This window comes from Asparagus officinalis, chromosome 9 (assembly GCF_001876935.1).
Source record: "Asparagus officinalis chromosome 9, Aspof.V1, whole genome shotgun sequence".
Taxonomy (NCBI): domain Eukaryota; kingdom Viridiplantae; phylum Streptophyta; class Magnoliopsida; order Asparagales; family Asparagaceae; genus Asparagus; species Asparagus officinalis.
The window spans coordinates 45,679,708-45,698,752 of NC_033802.1; the positions used below are offsets into that span (position 1 = coordinate 45,679,708).

Sequence of the window (19,045 nt, forward strand, 5' to 3'; positions counted from 1 at the left end):
TGTTGTATGACGTCTCTTGTTGTATAGGATTTTAAGCATGTTGATTAACAATGACTGATATGAGAGGGACATCTGTGATTGAAGTGCCAAAAAGTTGATTTGAAAGCCTAATGTTGGGGGAAATAAAAAAATACATATAGAAGGTAGTGACTAGATTGACTTATTTTACAAGCTTATAATTCAGATTAGCAACTGCAGAAATCACCAAATCTCCCGATGGCTGATACTGATACCCACAATGAGGAAGTGGAACCATAATTGATACCAAAATTTTGGAACTTTCCATTTTGCATCTTAATGATTTTGGTTGATTTTAAATCCTAAGAATGTTTTAAATATCGGCCGATAAACCGATATTATCGGCGATTTATCGGTTTTGGGGGCCTTCCGCCATGATAAGTTCAATTCTAAATCGGTTATTGTTTTTGGATGTTTATCGCCGATAATACGGCAATAAAGTGAATTATCGGCCGATATTGTCGGCCCAAAAATCGGAATTATCGGCCTTTGATTTGAGTTTGATTTTGGGCAACGGGCACCTATTCAATGCACGTTAAACCCGACCCGACCCGAGTTTCTACCAGTGGTTATTGATCCTAAATATTATTGTTTACCCTTTGGTATGTTTATATTTCATTAAGTATGGTTAGATTACATCCTGGAATATTATATTATGTATATCACCATCTGATAATGTCACTCCGATTAATGTTACTTATCCCCGATATCTGCTATTTGATATGTATTTTGGCCGTCCGATAAATCCCAGATAACCGATATTTAAAACCTTAAATTCCTAACATAATAACTTTTTTTATAAGTATTATTGTAATAGAACCTTATCGAAGATTTCTCCATGATCCTTGTGTGTTTAATTTTTTTTCCTTACCTGGCTTCGCTGTATCTTTTGATGATTTATTTGATTTTATTATATTGTTGCACTGGAATAGTCAACATAAATTGAAGATTATCATGGTCTCTTAGCTTGGTTGAGCTGCTATGAATATCAGACATGTCCAAAGCATGTTCACAAGTTCAGAGGTCTAGAACATCTCTTTTTTTTGGATTTTTTTAAAAAGAATAGTTAATATAACCAGAAAATAAATGTTTCAATTCATACAATGTGTATCATAGTGCTTTCTTAAACATGTATCTAAATATAATATATACTTTCTTATGTAGATTGCACCTGATTGGAGGCAGGCCTCATCTCTCAAGAAGGTGGTAGAAGATAAAATTACAAAAGGTGAGATTGATCTCTCATGGTTCTCTCAGAGCTCTCGTCGATCTGCAACTTACTAATACACAACACATTTCTTTGTCTCAGATGGTGCCATTGGCATTGGCATTGCTGCGACAGCCGTGGGACTTTTGGTTGGTGGAATTGCTGCTGCGGTTGCTCGGAAGAGGTGAAAGAATCCTTAGGGGGCAACGCATACCATAAAAGACCTTCGACCTTGTTGCTGACTCTATCATGCCTTCAATCTTTTGCATTTACAGTTGCCAAACATGTTACAATAATAGTTTAAAGATTTAATTTACAGTATGTTATCTCGATCTGCATGTAGAAGATACCTGCACATGTTTATATCCTGTTTTTTTCACAGTTATAAATGTGAGTTTTGTTCAATTGAAGCTAATTTACCCTTGAAGATAAGGGTTGATCGCGGATAGACCCCATGTACTATAGCCCAAGTGTGGGGACCTATAGCTGTATTTGTGTGGATGGGCCTCACTGAGTGAGCCTTTTTTATGCTTTTAAGGGCTTGTTTGTTTCGTAAAAAATTGCAGAAAGTGGGGGAAAGAAAATGAATTTTGATGTTTTTTTCTACTTTTTGATGTTTGGTTCGTCAAAATTCGGAAAGAAAGTGAGGGAGAAAATGAGTTATCACCATATTATTTGATGAGATGAGTAATTTTTGATGTTTTCCTCCACTTTCTTTATTTTTTGTTATTTCTTGTGTTTGGTTCATTCTTAAAACTAAGAAAATAAATGAGAGAAAATGAGCTGTCATTATATTATTGGATGATGTGATCCATACTTAGTAAAATCAATTTTCTTGTTTTTTTTAAGGAAAGTGATGGAAGAAAATTTTAATGAGATGTGATAAGTTGTCACCATATTATTGGATGATGTGAGTAATTTTTAAAGATGATAGAAAATGAAGGAAAGTTGGGTGAGGTGAGTTAGATGAGTTGATTGATGTGACTCATTTCTTATGTTTAGTTTATTTTTAAAAGTAAGAAATGAGATGTGATGGGATGAGTTGTTACAATATTATTGGGGAAAAGTGGAGAAAGTGAAGAAAAGTGGGTTAAAGAAAGTGAGGGAAAGTGAAAAAGTGAAGGAAAGTGGGTTTTGGACTGTGGGGGAAACGAAACAAACAGGCCCTAAGACCTAAGAGTGAAAAAGTCCATCCGCACTCAGCCAAATGGTAAGTGGTTTTTTCCTCCAATAGATATACAGGGGGTGATCAGCCAAATGGTAAGTGGTTTTTTCCTCCAGTAGATATACAGGGGGTGATCAGCAATTGGACGATAGTACAGGAGTTTATCTGCAATTAACCCTTGAAGATATCAAGATATTCTACTCACGCGGACAAATGGAATATGTTGTGCGCGGACAAATGGAATATGTTGTGCTTGGTTCTTCTTGGGTGTGAACTTTGACCGACAATAGAAGGAAGAATTCTCAATGGAGTGAAATAAAGCACCTCTGAAGTATTTCTGTCTGATTTTTTTCAACCTGGCACTGAGATTTTTGCGATATTCCGAAAGGAGAGTTATCAAAACGGAAGTCAGAACAATATTCAGAAATATTTGAGAATCTGCAATTCCCTTTTCTAAGTTCATTCAGCTGTATACAACAGAAATTCATCTTATGAAACAAATCAATCAAATCTTTCAACTGATGAATAATTCTTTTATTGTCTACACACAAATCCAAACTACCAATACTAACAACAGAAATTCATCTTATTGTCTACACACAAATCCAAACTACCAATACTAACAACAACATAACCATAATTTCAATCCAGTTGCATTTCCTATTTATGTCACGCTACTCAATCATAGACAAAGCTGCTGTCATAGCTTCTAATCATGGGATTGCCCACCCCACCAAAGTAAGCAAGAAATTCTTATAATCACCAGAAGTATCACCACTGATATCATCATTGATGCTGACACCATATTTCTTGTATTCTTCTTTAATCTTCTTCATATCGACTTCAGCTCGAGTCACAATAGCTCTCGTAAGCGAGCCTTCATCCGTTCCAAATCCCACAATTGAAGACCTCACCACCTAATTACAGACCACAGATTTCATCGGAATCAAACGACAAGGAACATGTTATCTTAAGATAAAACACTTTTTTTTCCATATCGGAATTACCTCTGCGAAATGTTTCGCAGGAGAGTCCAAACAAAGAACAGCAACTTTCAGCAGTGACATGATTAGTTCATCATTGCTCTTATTCCCCTCAATGTCCTGTTTAATTGGAACAAAACAATGTAAACAAACGATGACATACATTTTGTAACGTCGCAATATATTTAGAATTTATTGCACATAGAACCCCCGTAGTACTGCTGTTTTCAACTTACTCCCCTAAAGTTTAATCGTTGCATATAGACCTTCTAGGTTAAATTATTTTGACTCTTTTACCTTTTGTGAATGTGAAATTTTGACAAGATATGGCCCCTGGGTAAAATTAATGAATTTATTAGCGTAGAAGAGTCAGAAGAATCCAGGGGGTCTTTTTGCAACAATATAACTACCTGGTTAGCAAGTATTCAAAACAGTGACACTACAGGAGTCTAGGTGCCATTAACGCATAACTTAAACGAATGACCGTTTATTTCCTACCAATGAAGTTGCTCCCAGACAAACAATAAGCGAATGAAGCCTGGTTATGATTTCACAAGGATTCTAATATATTTTGCCTAAAGGTGGGCACCAAAACAAAATTTTGTTAGATTTTCTAAATCTGCAGAACCTTTTCTTTGTTTGTTTATGCAGATGAGAGAAGTAGAACGGTGCCTGCAACCCCAGAGTTTGTAGGTGTCAGAATTCACGGCAAAAAGAAAGGATTTTGAGGTGATCTAGGATTTTGAGTCCAATCCTATTTTAAAACTACAAATCAAATATTAAGAATGATTATTAGATTCTATCATATGTGACTTTTAAGTATCAGACAAACTACTAGTGGGTACCATAAGGTATTTTTTGGATCTATCATTCTCTTCACAAACAAACAAAAAATTAAAATTTGAAAGCTTATGGATTCTTTGGATTTATGACATTCTTTAGATTTAGAAAAATTCCTCAAGGACCCATAATATGGGACCAATAGAGAGGACAAGCGAGGTGTCCCCCTCCTATTGGATAATGAGTTGGCCATCATTAATGATGAACAACTCATTATCCAATAGAAGGGGGACACCTCACTTGTCCCCCCTATTGGTCCCATATTTTGGGTCCTGTAGCAAAGCTCTTAGATTTATGACAATGTCATAAATCCAATATAATAATCTTGGAACTAGGCAACCCCTAAAAATGAATCAGCAAAGCTATCAGAACAAACTTATCTTCCTATGATAAAAAAGTGATTTCTATTTCCTGTCAATCTATCAGCTTCAACACAAAAATGATTCAAATCAGTGACCGTCTTTTATTAAAATCTTTTCTCAAAGTGAGTTAATGAGATCCTTTTACCGCATTTATTTTTAGATAGCATTTCATTGTATTCGTATCAATTTGTTCTTTTTTTTACTACAGTTGTTGTATAAAAATTTAGATTTTAATCTACGCTGATTCAAAACCCATGCTCTGCATTTGCATGTCAGCGGGAAAAAAATATCACTAATAACTCTCGTAAATGCATTAAGGGGCTGCTTGGCTCCAAAATTTGTATTTTGGATTTGTGACATTGTCATAAATCTAAAGAATCTGTACATTTTCAAAATTTTAATTTTTTGCTTGGTTTAAAAGATAATGGAGTACAAACTTACTTTTGAAATGAAATTTTACAATATTTTTGTTTGTTTGTGAAGAGAATGATAAATTTGAGAAGTTATGGAACCCACTCATAGTTTGTTTTGAACTTAAAGTTGACCTAGCCACCAGGTGCAAAAGCATGCCCAGCATGCCCGAGCGGTTCGGGATTTCGCCCGACCCAGACTATTTGCGGGCTGGGCTGGGCAGAGCGCCACAAGCTCGGGCCTAGTCCCGGCCTTAACTTGGCCTGAGACAAGCTAAAAAACCACACCTTGGCCCAAGATTTAAGCCTAAAATAAGACCCTAATGCTATTAACCTCCACTATTTACAAGAAGAAGTTTTTTTAAGTAGGGGCCAAAACTAGGCCTAATATTATTAGGCCTCACTAATTTAAAAACCAAACCCTTAATTTTACCAAACATGCATTCAACCCACTCTTAAGTAAGTAATTTGGGTGGTTTGGGCCCAGCCTAAAACACGGTGAGCTAGACTTCCAAGTAGGATTTCGATAGCTCTCAAACCCAAAATCAAAAAGCCAAGACTAGCCTGGAAAAAGCCTATGCCCGGCAGGCCGAGCTTCTAGTCAGGGTTTGGGCAGCTCCCGAAAAAGCCTAGCTTAATGAATCTGGACCGTGACCATGTCTAACTTAAAGAAGTATAAGATAGAATTTAATAAGCATACATTGTATTGCATTTGTAATTTTTAATTAGGTCTGGAAAACATATACCAGAAATCCCCTCAAAATCCTTTCTCTTTGCCCGCGATTTTTGACAACCTAAAAATCTGACATGATGGACACTGTTCAACTACTCACATCCGCATAAACAAACAAAGAATAGGCTCTACAGATTTTTGATCTGATAGGAGTTTGTTGTGGGGCTCACTTTTAGGCAAAATCTATTAGAATCCTTGTGGAATCAAACTAACCAAGCAACCCCTTAGGAAAGAAACTGTTTTACTTATTGGAAAAATCTGTAATCAAAACCGATGTGATTACAGTTTGTAATTGTTTTAAGGGTAAATTTACAAAAAACCCTTAAGTTTGGGCATTTCTCTGGTAAGTGATAACCCTCCTCAACTTTAAAATGTCACAAAACCCTCCTTCAGTTTTGGGGTTCTCAATAAACCCACTTCAAGTTTCAACGTTTAAAAAAAACCTAAAAGTATGAACCACAATTTCTCCCAAAAAAATACCCCTCTGGCCTATGTGAAAATTGCAGTTAATGCTATTAGAGGGTTTTCTGAAAAATGTTGAAAGTTGGAGGGTGTTTTCTGAGGACCCCAAATTTTATTATTATTATTTTATTATTATTACTTTTTTGCGGGTGGGGGATGGGGGTTGGGGTTGTGTCATTTTGAAAGGTAAGGGGGATTATCTGAGGAACGCCAAAACTTAAGGGATTTTTTTGGTAAATGTCCTCGTTTAAAGGAGTACCTCATCAATGGTTTTCCCATAGTCTTGCTTGTAATGCTCAAAAGTAGCTTTCAAATGGGATTTGCTCCTTGTGCCAAGTATACGAATAACTTCATCATCATGAAGCTGATTGTTCCTGATGTCATCGTGGAGCTTAGCTGCCTCAGATTTGGCCAATGCATCGTCTACATCCTCGCCATTGTATCTGTACGAGCTCACCAGACGAACCAATAGCTACACAAACCAAACAACTTTGGCATTAGTTTACGCAAGGGTGAACTTCACAAAACTACCATGAATGTTAAACTACAATGTCTAGTGAGTTATGTGCGAAGCACGTGACGTGTTTTGAACAATTTTTCCTTTTGTGCTATCTACTATTGAGAGTTCTTTGGGTTCTGGTAGATAGCAATAAGAGTAGTTTAGGCATTTTATAAAGACATTAATGCCATTAGCAATAGTTTACAATAGTTTACGGTATTTTCTGCACTTTTAAAAGTTAATTGAAGTTCTTTCTTAAAATATTTTTATGCTAATCAGATCAGTATATCTTGAAGTTTTAGTTAGTTTTCTGAAATCTACCCTTTCCTCAACTTAAGAAACAAATGGTTGTCATTTTGTTACACAAGCATTATGATTAACAAATAATACCTGTCTCAAGGAATGGTGTTGGGCTAAGTGAAGGTCGATATCTTCTTCGAGTGAGTACTTGTATAGAGAACAATAAGCTTTTCTGACATTTATAAGATGATCTGGGGATGAAGCACATGTGATTTCGATGATCGGCCATAAATGTTTATCACCCTTCACTGATTTCAGAGCCTCATTAGCTAGCTTTGCATCTCTTTCAGCAGGGTCCAGTGTCCACAATATTACAGCTTTCTGCATCAATACGAAAAGATTAGAAAAATCACTACTTGTTGATTCAAAAGAAACTACATAAACATATGACCTCTTTCTCGTCGAAGATCATACAATTATGTACTAAATTTGAAAGTTCAGTCACTACTAACAAGATATGCCTTTGTTCGGATCAGGCAAAACACCGGGAACTGATTATAAAGATCCCTATAACATGCATAAGGATAGCTGAGGGAATATTGATCTAAAATACTTAATCTTGGCTGGTTTTTGATACTTAATGGGGAAACTGTGTCCTGAATACTAAGGATAACACCCGATTATTTAATTTTGTTAAAGAAAACATGATATTTAAAATCTGCCAAGTCTGTTTCATGGAATGTCCTGGTCTTTTGACTCCATTATGCATCAAAGAAGCAAAACACTAGATGCAAATGTCCACATGCCACTACTCATTAACATGGAGTTCTTCGAAATAAAGACCAGCTATATACAAATTCATTATCTCTGAACAACAAGATAATAAAGAGATTATATCACATACAGACGTGCACTGAAGAGCAGAATTCTATACACACAACAAACAACATAATTCTATAGTACTAACAAATTATAGATATTTTGCTATTTGGTTAGTAAAATTAATAGATTCGCTGGGATGAAAAAAAGAGGTAAGTATAGAAATTGATGCCTCGTGCAAATTGAGATTTTCAATCTCCTTTCTATTATTTCCACAGACATCATTTGTCGTGTCTATGTTTTATGTCGCGATGAAAAAACCGAAAACAGAAAGAAAAAAAAAAAGAAAAATCAGCGTTAAATGCAAAATGAATGAAATTTTCTCGCAAAATCTCAAGATCTGCAGAATTTCCCTTGAATCGAATCATGGGTTTCTCCGGAAACAAATCAAAAACAAAATTACATGATGTTTGGCAAGTCGGCAACCCCGTAAATCAAATCAATTACAAATGCACACCACCCTTCGTCCATTAAAAAAAGAAATAAAGAAAAAAACGTCAAAATCAGTACCTCAAAATCACCGGAGAGCTCAGATTGCAATCGAGCAATGAGAGATTCATCATAGAGACGCTTGTACGCATCGGCGATCTCAATCCGTTGCTTTGCATTTCGGTGACCCAGAATCTCTATGACGGCGTTCTCATCAGTTCCCCAACCTTTAAAAAGAAAAAAAAACCCCAAAAATAATACACAAAAATTAGAAAATTGGAGATTGGGCCATTAATTATGAATGGTTTTTTGATTGAGTACCGTCGAAGGCCTTCTTTAGTTTCTCGCTGTCTTCTTCAGGAGATGGGAGGTTCTTTGGAATGGTGATGGTGCTCATCTCTCTCTCTCTCTCTCTCTCTCTCTCTGATCTCTCAAATAAATTGTGGTGTTTTTTTTGTCATGCAAATTTGTTTTTGTCTCCTCTCTCTCTCTCTCTCTCCCTCTCATCTGTCTTTTTCTGCTGAGTAACCCCCTTCAATTAATTATAACTTTTTATTTTCCACGTTTTCTGTGAGTAAGATACAGGAGGCTAAGATATTGTTGTGATGATTTCAATGCATTCATCATGTATTTATATGTTTAATATTAATTGGAGAGGATATGAATTCTATTTCAAAAGAATTAAGATAAAAAATTATTGTAACCTGCATTTTTTTTTTGACAAAAGTGGCAAAGTATTTTCACGTACTTTTGTTAGTGAATATTTCATATCTATTCCTCTATAATAATGGGAATATACAAGAGTCATTATTTATACTACAGTAATTTATTGTAATATGTTGCTTAGTACAAATAAAGGATCCAAGATTCGCTATTCATGCTATAATAAATTACTATAGCATTTTTACTGTTAGCACATGCGAGAACTGTAGCGTTTAGTTACTGCGGCATTATTATTATAGTTCTAACGAGATACCACAGCATTTAAAAAATATTACTGTAGCACCTACAAAAACTATATTTAAATAAAGAATTACTGTAGCAGAAATAAAAAAAATAGAAGGCTTATTTTGCACATGGTGCCCGCTAGTAGTTACCTATAAAAACATGAGCTCAAATCAAGTTACAGATACCAATTGCAAGCGATCCGAACTGTGAATGGGGCTCCAACATAGCTCCGAATGGCCTTGGGTCCGATTCTGGGCCAATGTTATAAAAAATAAAAAAATTTAGATGAGCATAAATTAGATTAATCATGAGTCCTAGTCTACTATTTCAATATAAATAACTTATCGGCTGGCTCGAGCACAACATGATTTTTGAATTTCCCATGCAATATTTAGTCAAGCGTCAAAACTATAGAACCAAATATTTTATTCAGAGAGAACAACTAGAGTGAATATGTAAAAAAAAAAAAAACTTTTAGTAAAACATAAGGTTTTTAACAAAATTTAGCTAGTGAGAGTCGCCAGATGCCTCCTTAGTTTGAGGTCACTTGGATAATATGGGCGGAGAAGAGTAGAGTTATACCTTTGGGGCTTTAATGGGTCAGTTGGGCTGGGCCAGTTTTATTCTCTTGCATCTGTAACAATTTTATACAGCCCAATACCTAACATAGCCACCAGGATAACGCAGAAATCTTAGCTCGAAATGTCACTAAAAGGTGCTTCGTTTCTGAAGCGTTGTACTCCTTAAGACAAAAGATTGTAAACATAAGAAATTTTGTTTGTTTTACATCCAGTGGTTCTTGTAAGCTTCTCATCCATGTGAATTTCTTAATTTAAACACTCAAGTCTATCATGTATGTTTTTCTCTTAATCATGATCTATTGGCGTCTTAATATGTTCTTATGAGAATTTGGATCATCTTTCATTTATAAAATAATATGAAATTATTTTCATATCGTAACCAATTATTAAATTTTAAGATAGGTATAATCCTAATTGGATGTAAGTAATGTCCTTTAGCTAGATTCTTATTTTAGTGTTCTGCTTGGTATTATTATAATTGAAAAGGGGCTAGTTCCAAGGCATTGGAGACTATAAATGTGGATTGAGAGCTCATGGTGCCTATGTATCCCTCATTCTTACCATTTTTTTAAAGTCTTATAGTTTGCAAGTTTCATCTCCTCTAACTGCCAAAGCTCTAATTCAGGGCTGAAACCAAAACAACAAACAACACTGCTTGGGATCAAAGCTCGAAATCGAACTAATCGAAGAAAGAAACTCAAGATCGAAACAGAAAATCGAAGCAACCAACGGACAACAACCAACCGAAGCAACCAACAATACTGCTTGGGATCAAAGATCGAAATCGAAGCTCGTAATCGAAGAAAGAAGCTCAAGATCGACGCTTTTGAGATCGAGGCTCAAAATCGAAGAACGAAGCTGAAAATCGAAGCGATCGACAAAAGCTCGAAATCAAAGCTCGCAATCGAAAAAGAAATCGAAAGAAATATTGTTACGTCTCAATTATAGCTTTAACTATATATTAACAAATGCACAAATTTGTTTGAATTATCTCTCCACATACCAAAAATATCTTGGATGGAATTATATGAGATGTCGAAGCATTTAAAATTTTAGTTGTTTCAACTACGGGGATGTTTGATGCAATAGTGAGCGAGAATAAGATTAGGAAAATGATGTTTTTACGGATTACTTTCTAATCTATAAAAAATTTAAGGATAATTTTTTTTTTATCATAGAATGTTGTGGAATCCTATTTTTTTTATTTTTTTATGTTTGTTTCATAATATGAAAATATAGAACCTAACTTTATAGAAACATTCTAATTCCTATTCTTTTGTTTGGTTTGGAATGAGAAATTTTTGAGATAAATGGATAACAACACCATAGATAATCTTACCACTCACTAGTGGACAAAATATTCTTATGTAAGAAGTTGGGGTAATCTTACCCGTTTACCAAAATTCAAAATCGAAAAAAACACCATAGTAACGACTAGTTCCAAGGCCTTGGAGGCTATAAATGTGGATTGAGGGCTAATGGTACCAATGTATCCCTTATTTTTATCATTTTTTAAATTATCATAGTTTGCAACTTTCATCTCCTCCAACTGCCAAAGCTCTAATTCAGGCCTGAAAACCGAAGCAACCAACCAAAGCAACAAACAACACTGCTTGGGATCAAAGCTCGAAATCGAAGCGAATCAAAGAAAGAAGCTCAAGATCAAAGCTGAAAGTCGAAGCTGAAAGTCGAAGCAACCAACCGAAGCAACAAACAACACTGCTTGGGATCAAAGATCAAAATCAAAGCTCATAATCGAAGAAAGAAGCTCAAGATTGAAGCTTTTGAGATCGAGTCTCAAAATCAAAGAACGAAGCTGAAAATCGAAGCGACCGACAAAAGCTCGAAATCAAAGCTTGCAATCGAAAAGGAAATCGAAGAACGATTCGATAAGAGGTACGAAAAAGATTGAGAAGAGGCAAGAGGAGATTAGCAGGAGAAGACCAAAACCCAATCTAAGATTTACGGTGTGGCGGAATCCGGAAAAAAAGGGAATGAGAAGAGTAGAGGGTGTTGTTAGCTTTTCAAGCCAAATCCACTCAAACTCATCTGATTTGGATTTCTATAAAAACCCCACTCTTTTCCAACTTTACAAATATCGATGTCTATAAAAATGTTACGAACCTAACTTAAGAATAGAATACCATTAGAATCCTTTATTTACAGTGTTACCCCTGTCAGATCCAATCCCTACTCCTATATTCTATAAAAAGTGTACATGTAGGCTATTTAACAGTTCATGCCTGCTCATATCCGACGTGTTTCACATGCCCACACATTCATTTTGTAGCAATTTGGTTGAACTTGACGAGCTTCTTCTTTCAGAGACTCACAGTACAAGGTTGTGTTTGACAATCCTCTCAAAAGTGAAGACTGAACCCATCTTAGTTTTGAAAAGAACTGTTTTTTTTAATCCATGAGAAGGCATGGTCCATAGATCGAAAAAGAACTAGTTTAGTGAGGATTTTTTTATCATAGGTCTTAATTTTAACCAAAGAAAATTTTCTCAAAAAAGGGGATTTGGCCCCATTTAATTTAGAGGTGGCTAAGCAAGCTCTAAATTTTATCAGAACATCCTACATATGAACTACAAATAAGAAAGCAATGCTGAAATATTAATTGCCTGTTATATAGTTAAGAACGTCTCACATCTAATATGATATGTATTCTCCTCATCAAGTTAATCATTCAGTTAACTAATTCAGAATTGGTCAATTCATTGTTTAATTCCAGAAGCATATCTTACTCAAAAGGACAGTTAAGTCAAGTAGCAATGGTATCCAAAGGATGAAGACGACAATATTGCTGTCAAAACGGGAATATAATAATATAAACAAATTAAGGAGTTAGAAAATTCAGGCCTGATTGGGAGCAGTCGTGATATCACTGCCCTAGAAGATTAAGGACCCGCCTATCGCCCTGGCGCAGTTTGTCCTCTCTCCCCTAGCGGTAAAAACCCCCGGAATCGGCCGGCCTCTGCACTCGGGCGTGAGACACAGAGCTTATGCTCAGACGAAAACAGTTGCCCAGAAAATAGAATATGTAAATATGTAGCCGAAATCTTTTATTGGAGGTGAGTAGAGAAGAGAAGAGAGTGGTAGAGATTTTCCTCTTCGTTGGTGTGTTTCTGAATGAGCTCCAAGCCTCCTTTTATAGGTGATGAAAGGTGTAACCCCCGCTGGCGTGGCGTGTGCGTGCGCGCGCGCGTGTGTGGTAGAACCGCAAAGCCCACAAAACCCAAAACACTATTCAAAGCCCAATAAGGAGAGAACCATTATATGCCCTTTACTATTCATTTCATTTTCCGATGTGGGACTATTCACAAAGGCAAAATTGCATTTTCATGAACAAAACTTCCAACAGTCCCCCCCAAAAGGCAATATTGACTGAAAATAATAAATCAATAAATAAATCACAAAATAAATATAGGTTGGGCAACCTTTCGTATCGTGAATTCGGGAAAGGTAGCTTTCGGCTTTGAACCTTTCCTTAGTGAGTTTATCGCCACCTGAGGGACATAATGGACTAGGCCTTGAATTAAGCCCCTTGAATCAGGTATTGATAAAAACACACACAATACGCTTCATCTATTGAGCAAAGCGGGTTGAGCGTTAAAGGCCATGCTCACAAAAAACCGACTCATGAGAGTTTCTAGGGGTCAGCCCTGCCCCCCCAACCGCGGCCATCACGGTTCCTCTCACGTAGGTAAGTCCTCAAAGGGTACTACAGCTGTTTATTTAATACCCCCCACAATACACGCGTTGGACTTATTAAGAGTAAAACTCAGCCTAGCCAGCTGTATCATAAGAGCATCGTCATCATAGAGAAGGGGTAGTAGCAAATGCTACATAATGATATATAAATATATCTAGGTCGATGCTCCACACGAGAGTCACTTGTCCAGCTTGTTTCTACCACATTGAACCGACATTGGGACTACGTCTCCAAATAAGGGTTGGGTTGCCGCTGTCAGTGACCTCATTTATGGGCTTAACCCCATCTCCCTCGATGAATCCAGAACCACACTCCTGGATAATCCCTTAGTCAAAGGGTCAGCAAGATTTTTCTCAGACTTTACAAAGTCCAAGATCACAACTTTGCCTAATAGGCGTTGTACAGACTTATATCTTATTTGAATATGTCTGTTATGTTTTTTATTTACATGTACTTGCTTTAGAAGCTCTATGGTAGATCTAGAATCAGAGTGAATGGAAATAGGAGGAGAGGGTTTAGGGACCAAAGGAAGTTCAGATAGAAGATCTTTTAACCATTCGGCTTCTGTGCAAGTAGTATCAAGAGCAATCAGCTCAGATTCCATGGTGCTCCTGGCAATTATTGTTTGCTTACATGATTTCCAGGATACAGCAGCACCACCAAAAAGAAATACATATCCAGATGTAGACTTTACACTGTTGGAATCCGTGACCCAATTGGCGTCACTATACCCTTCTATAGCATCAGGGTAACCAGTGTAAGTCAAGCAATAGTCAATTGTGCCTTTTAGATATTTGAATACTCTTTCTAAGGCAGACCAATGATCTTTGCTAGGGTTGCTAGTATACCGACTCAGTCTCCCTACAGCATAAGCTATATCAGGTCTGGTTCGGTTGGATATGTAAAGAAGAGATCCAATCATCTGAGAATATTTTAGTTGGGAGACAGGTTCACCTTCATTCTTCCCCGGCTGTTATTTTCCTTCGTGAAATAACACCCGCTATACCGTGTAGATCCGACCGGATCAAGATCGCGCGGTGGTCCACGGATTAACCCCGGCGAAGGCGAAGAACCCACACAAGCGAGAGACCGCAAAACAGGATCTCGCGATTCGTTCGACAAATAAGGAAAGTTTTAATTTTTATTTCTTTTTGATTTTGTTATAACCGGATCTTATAAAAAGACCGGATCTTTTGTAACCAAAAAACTATTACTTGAGAAAGCAATTACTTCAATGAAAGCAACTTTCACCGCGAACAATCTGGCGACCACAGTGGGAGCCACCGATCTCGCTGCCGAGATCGTTGCGTCGCAGCCGCGGATCTTGATCCCGGTCGAGGAGGAGGTCGAGTATGAATTCGACCAACAAAAGTTCGAGGAGTATCTGTCATCCTCGTCCGGATCCACCTCCCCCCGCAAGTCTAAGAAGTTCTCCTCCAGGAGAAAAGTCCGTTGGTACGAAGAAGTGCAGAATGCCAACGAAGATCTCACCCCAATTGATGCCGAAGTTGCATCGGGTGAAGCCCCCCCGCCCTCCAACCAGGTCAAACCTGTTCTCGCCGATGCCTCTACTGTTGAGGGCATAGTGACTCTCTCAAAGAGAGCCCGCCAGAGGCGACGTCAATGCCTGGCGTGGCAACTCGCAAAGGCGATGGAGTCCACTGACGGAATCCGCTATAACGCGGATCTGAAGAGCAGGAGAGGCAAACAGCCTCAACAAACAATGAATGGCAGCTCCTCCAAGCCGCCAACGAATGAATGGGTCTGTGTCAAACGAAATCGTTCAACACTTGATGAGCACATTCGCAAGCGCCACGTACTGTCAGCGCAAGCACGGGCTCAAGTCCAAGAAGCCCGTAGAAGACTGCAGAAGGAAGTGGCCAAAAAGCCGCCACCAACCCGCCAAGTCTGGAGGCCGAAGTCTGAAGCGGCGATTCAGGCTAAAGTGCAACCTTTACAGCCTTCAGCAAAAGACCTTAAATCGCCGATAATTCCCATGGCTACTCCGGGAGATCACGCAGAATCATCCCGAAGAAAGAAGTCAGTTTTGGAGCGCCTCGGTCCACTTCCCGATGGACGATGCAAAGCTCCAGTTCAAGAACATTTGGGCCCAATAAAGAAGTCCCGAACGACTCAACATGCTGGGGGTCGCCGCCACCCTCAACATGACAAAGAGATCAGGGTAGCTAGGCGCACCAATTTTCGCATTGAAGTCCAGGAGCCCATTGAGAACTCACGCCCACAAAGGCATGTTTCGAGGCGCGTAACTTTTGAAAGCCCAAAGAAGGCAGTTCACCCTCAGAAAGAAACATTGTCGTCTGATGACAATAGTGTTATACCTGAGAAGTCGTGCCAACACGCGATAGGTTACTCCGACCTTCAAGCGGACGAGTTGTACTATCGTGTTGGGGGTACGAGTAAAACCAGGAAAAGGAGTCCTCGAGAATTAGAAACTCAATGCCCCTGTTCCAAACTCATTCGGGCAGTATTGTCTGAGTGCAACTGCACCAATACAGTCTTCGAGAGAATTTCTGTTTTCAAAAGGCTCAGTACCAAAACGCCAAAACCAAGGCCTAGGCGTTTCCGACGAAGGAGAGCGGTGGTTGAAGATGGGGAATTTCCGAGGGTCACCACTAATATGACCAGCAAAGGGACATCGGCACGGGATAATCTCGAGTCGATTCCGGAAGCACCCCGACGTATAACCCGCTTGCAGTCTGGAGCCATCATACGAGCAACTTATGATAGGATTCAGACAAGATTACCTTCAGAAGATGAAGAATCGGATGCCGGCTCTGCGGTCGCATCAGATAATACAGTATCTAGTGAGGGACAACCCCGCGAGTCACTTATGATAAGTGCGGAATAAGTGGCCAAGATGCTCAAAGAAGCCATGGCTAAACAACAAGAGAGCTTCAAGTTCAAAATGCAGATGGCCATGCAGAATATGAGAGAAATGCATGACCAACAAATCCAAACACTGATGAACCAGCAAGGCGAACCAAGTCGTCGTAACCAGGTTAATCAGGAAAATGAGGACACAGGTGTGAATGAAGCTCATAATGCCAATAATCCTCCCGTCAATACAGGGGGTGGTAACGAGAATGCTAGCGAAAACACAGGTGAAAGTTTGAAGATTAAAAACCTCGAGAGCAAAATCAATACGTTGATTTCCGCTCAAGAGATGAAGAAGACGGACATTCCTTGTCCATACCCAAGAGAATGGGAATCAATCCCGTATCCACCTCTTCGTAGAGCCGCCTTCGATTGGTATCGTCACCACAAGCCAGGAAGCGTGAATAGATGGGATGACATGGAGACTAAATTCCTCGCTAACTTCTTCGACGATGACACCGAGATATCCATCGGGTCGTTGCTTGACGAGAAACAAAAAGACGGAGAATTGGTTGATACCTTCGTCAAAAGGTTCCGGAACAAGGCGATGAACTGTCGGGACCCGATCACTGAGGAGTTCATTCTCCAGACTTGCCACAACGACCTCGCATTGGACGTGTTGGAAGCAATGGAGACAGCACCATCCAAAACATGGAAGGATTTGAAGGTCCAAGGAGAGCAAGCCGAACGCTTCCTCCGAAGGAAGAAAGCCGAGAGGAGCCAACCGACGGCGAATCTTCCGAACTCAAACTTCGGCTACTGGTGTTGCTAATCAAACGTCACAACAGCAATCCCAAAGGCAGCAAAAGACTTCGGACCCAAAACTCCAAAAAGAGTATTCCTTCAAGGACAAAGACGTTACAGCCATCTTCGAATCCCTCCTTGAAAACAACAAGATCAAGCTACCACCTATCGTAAATCAGGAGGAAGCTGACAATACTGCAGATCCAAAGTACTGCGCGTACCACAGGAGGATCCTTCATTCCACCAAGGTGTGCTTTACTTTAAAGAACAGCATCCAAACCTTGGTTGAAGCCGGCGTTATAACGCTAAGGTAAGCCAATTGAGAACGGCAACACTCCGATAAGTATAAGAGTATAAACTGCTCCTTTCTACACTCCGATAAGTATAAGAGTATAAAGAGTATAAACTGCTTCTTAAGACTCCGACAAGTATAAGAGTATAAACTGTTTCTCAATCCTCCGACCGGTATAAGAGGTTAAACTGCTCCCTGATACTCCAACATGTATATGAGTCTAAACTGTTTCATTTCTTTCACGGGAAGTTCCTGGAGAATTTTTATATGTAATATTCTTAAGGATAACCCGGTGATGTAACTGAGTACAATGTCGGACCCAGTTCCACAAGGGAAGCTGGGGGTGGATTATTCATGTATCGGGAAGTTCCCGAAAGAATACCACGGGTGATATTCTTAGGGATAACCTAATCACTATAAAAGTGATAAGTAAAACATCCACATTTAAACTCTAAATGTCGGAATGTTTTCCATTATTGTTATCAAATTCACTAATTCTCATGAGTTATCTTGTTGAGACGAGATTCGATCCTTTTGACAGATTAATCTTTCCTCACAAAAATCCCCCACTGATCAAATCAATTGACGGTGGGTCCACTAAATTTTCTATCCGCCAATTCATGGTAATTTCCAAAGCTTGACGTGTTAAGTCCTGATTACTTAACATCAAAACCCTTCATCGAGTGGCCAGTACAAACTAGTATTTCTACTGCTACTTGTATTCCACTCCCTTTGCTTTCACGTCAAACCTATAAAAGTTAGGGCCACAACCAAAATCCCCTCTCGATTCCTTCAATGAACGAGAGACCCATAAATTGAGCGATCAAACCTTCCTACAGTTAGGATCGTCTTAAACCTCCCATTCGGTCAAACCTTCCTACAGTTAGGACCAAAACCAAAATCCCCTCTCGATTCCTCCAATGAACGAGAGGTCCACTTTCAAATCGAGTGATCAAACCTTCCTATAGTTAGGATCACCTCAAACTCCCGCTTGGTCAAACCTTCCTACAGTTAGGGCCAAAACCACAATTCACTCTCGATAAACGAGGAATTCAACTTTAATTCGGTAATCCAACCTTCCGACAGTTAGGATTATCCGAATCTGTCCGATTCTCGGAGTGGAGATCCCACTTCTAGTTTCTTTTGCGCTGGAAATAGAATATAAAATTCTTCCTTTCCAGAATCAAGGAATAGAATATAAAATTCTTCCTTCCTTGTATTCGGGTTCGCCTTCACCCTAAAAGAAGACCGGGAAATAAAATATAAAATTCTTCCTTTCCCACACTAACCTTTTCCAAGAATTTATCAATCTAGGATTCATCCTAAGAAGTTTATCCTGAATCCTAAGCAGGGATAAGTCTGCGCCTAACACGCGCTGCCGGTTTAGTCTTTTTTCGTAGAAAAAGACACCAGAGTTCGATTCTGGGGTATTCTATCCTGAAACCTAAGCAAGGATAAGTCTGCGCTTAACCCGCGCTGCCGGTTAGTTCTTAACCGTCAAAAAGAACACCCGTTCACATATTCAACATTGTGGCAGGTTGTTATTAATAACACCAAAATCCATGCCTTACACGCATGGGGAATTTCATCCTGAATCCTAAGAAAGGATATGCCGACGCCTAACACGCGTCGCCGGTTTAGTCT

The 19,045-nt window shown here is 38.7% G+C and overlaps 1 protein-coding gene and 1 long non-coding RNA gene across 2 annotated transcripts; one reads left to right on the forward strand and one right to left on the reverse strand.

Moving 5' to 3' along the window:
• Positions 1,153–1,636, forward strand: LOC109824241. The gene is made up of 2 exons (XR_002242577.1): positions 1,153–1,246; positions 1,328–1,636. It is a non-coding gene; the product is annotated as an uncharacterized LOC109824241 (long non-coding RNA).
• LOC109824409 (annexin D3-like) lies at positions 2,878–8,710 on the reverse strand. Its single transcript, XM_020391004.1, has 6 exons — positions 8,549–8,710; positions 8,309–8,454; positions 7,070–7,300; positions 6,440–6,652; positions 3,398–3,493; positions 2,878–3,307 (listed from the first exon to the last, which is right to left on the reverse strand). The coding sequence occupies exons 1-6, from the start codon at positions 8,622–8,624 to the stop codon at positions 3,104–3,106; spliced, it is 966 nt and encodes a 321-aa protein (XP_020246593.1). The 5' UTR covers positions 8,625–8,710; the 3' UTR covers positions 2,878–3,103.

Coding starts and splice junctions, on each gene's coding strand:
- LOC109824409 (XM_020391004.1), bottom strand. CDS start 8,624: ATGAGCACCATCACCATTCCAAAGAACCTCCCATCTCCTGAAGAAGAC. Junction 7,301..8,308: donor AGCTCTCCGGTGATTTTGAG/GTACTGATTTTG, acceptor GTATTGATGCAG/AAAGCTGTAATATTGTGGAC. Junction 6,653..7,069: donor AACACCATTCCTTGAGACAG/GTATTATTTGTT, acceptor TGGTTTGTGTAG/CTATTGGTTCGTCTGGTGAG.